The sequence below is a fragment of the Anopheles cruzii genome, unplaced genomic scaffold (genome assembly GCF_943734635.1).
Source record: "Anopheles cruzii unplaced genomic scaffold, idAnoCruzAS_RS32_06 scaffold02978_ctg1, whole genome shotgun sequence".
Classification (NCBI taxonomy): Eukaryota; Metazoa; Arthropoda; class Insecta; order Diptera; family Culicidae; genus Anopheles; species Anopheles cruzii.
The window spans coordinates 798-2,541 of NW_026456563.1; the positions used below are offsets into that span (position 1 = coordinate 798).

At 39.9% G+C, this 1,744-nt stretch overlaps 1 protein-coding gene across 1 annotated transcript; it reads right to left on the minus strand.

Annotated features, from left to right (window-relative positions):
- Positions 1-552: 552 nt before the first annotated feature.
- On the minus strand, positions 553-1,258 carry LOC128276899 (LDLR chaperone boca-like). The gene is made up of 2 exons (XM_053015358.1): positions 1,051-1,258; positions 553-980 (listed from the first exon to the last, which is right to left on the minus strand). The coding sequence occupies exons 1-2, from the start codon at positions 1,204-1,206 to the stop codon at positions 591-593; spliced, it is 546 nt and encodes a 181-aa protein (XP_052871318.1). The 5' UTR covers positions 1,207-1,258; the 3' UTR covers positions 553-590.
- Positions 1,259-1,744: the final 486 nt, after the last annotated feature.

The following is a 1,744-nucleotide window of genomic DNA, read 5'->3' on the forward strand; positions in this document are numbered from 1 at the left end:
TTTCTCGTGCACGAGGATTGTTTATTTCTTCACGCAAACCCCCGCGCCGGTATTGTTTATTTCTTACCACCACCACCACCCAAATACACTTCGCCAGAAACGATAGCGATTGTAATAAAATAGGCAATTCAGCAACGCAACGCACGCTTCTTCACTTCACTCTTCTGCCGACTAAACAATACTAGCGTAGCGCACTATTCTTGGAAGCCTGTTAACTTGATTTTGCCTTGCTGACAGTGATGTCAAAAAATGGCTTTTGTTTACGTTTTTTTAGTGTGGAACACATGACTGGTTCGTAAAAACCAAAATCGTATAATTATCCTCGACTCTAAGGCAATTGTAAAATCCCAAAAAACGTAAACCGATAAACTCTGTTAAAAAAATAAAGGTCCGCATAATGATAGTGCGTGTGTAAAAGTAGGTTGACGAACAGAGACGCCGCGATTAGGTATCGCTGGGACTTAATGTAGGCAAAGTGTGGTGATCCTAGCAGGAAGCTGACAATATAACTATTTACTATATTTCGTAGTAGTTATTTCGTTTATTCCAGTCTTTCGATATTTTTATACATGCAATACCACTTGGTAGTATTATAGTTCATCTCGGTTATGCTTTCCTTTGTACTCCTTGTTTTCAATCGATACATGAAGACACCTTTCCTGTTCTACCAAAAAATCTTTGGCCTCCCACGCTTGAGCACCATCCTTAAACATGAAAATTGCACGATTATCATCGATCAAGTACCGCTCCGCCTGTATGTGATTATTCCACAAGCTCGTCTGCCAAATCTTGGTTATATCCTCCGTTTCCTGCTTCGTAGGATTGCCGTTAACACTAACAAATGACATTAATGTGCGGCCTTTCTTCGACATCTGTAGAATGCCCTCCGGATTGGAGGGATCAACGTTGGTCATATCGATTGCAGGAGCTGGCCTCAAGTGTTCAGGTAATTCATCGGGCTCAAGCGGCTCTTCATCCTCCTGTAAACAAGGAAATGGTTAAGTTAATATTAACAACTATGGTTATCATCAACCAGCCGCAGCAGCTAACCTCCCATTGCTCCAGCAATCTTTCCATATCGGCATCATTGAAGTCACGTATGTCTTTCTTCGCCCATTTAGGCTTTTCTTCTTCCTTGAACTTTTTGGCTAAGATTAGACTATTCGCTAGCACGCAAATGCCCAAGACTAGCAAAGCTTTGCTCATTTTATTACTTACGGTAATTCTCGTGCAAAATGTTTGTTTACGTTGAATGTGACCCTCGTGAGATTCGGACGTGTTATTTTGACGTTTGCCGAAGGGGAACGTTGTATGAAAAGTAAGAGGGCTCTGTTTAAATTTCGGATCGGACTTCATGACAGTAATTTTGTTTACTCGAAGCATGCTTGTCCGTTCTGACCTATGGTTATAAATGAAATAAGGTTTTGCTCCATAACCGAGCCCTGTGTAAAAGATACCATATAAGTCGTAAAAGTTCTTTTGAAAACCGTTTTGGTGCCGTTAAATAACGTGCCTTAAAATGCAACTATAAATTAGTTTTTTGATAAAAGAAAACCAAAACGCAATTGTCCATCCGGCCATAAATTGGGGCGGTTTATTTAGTTTTAATTTTGATAGTAACACAACATTCTTGATCAACGTTGAGCAACACAGCTGCCATTGTTGGTATATAGTAACAGATTTGAAATGAATCCTGAAACTTTGTAAAAGATAACAGCATCGACTGTCTTTTGTCCTTGTATTG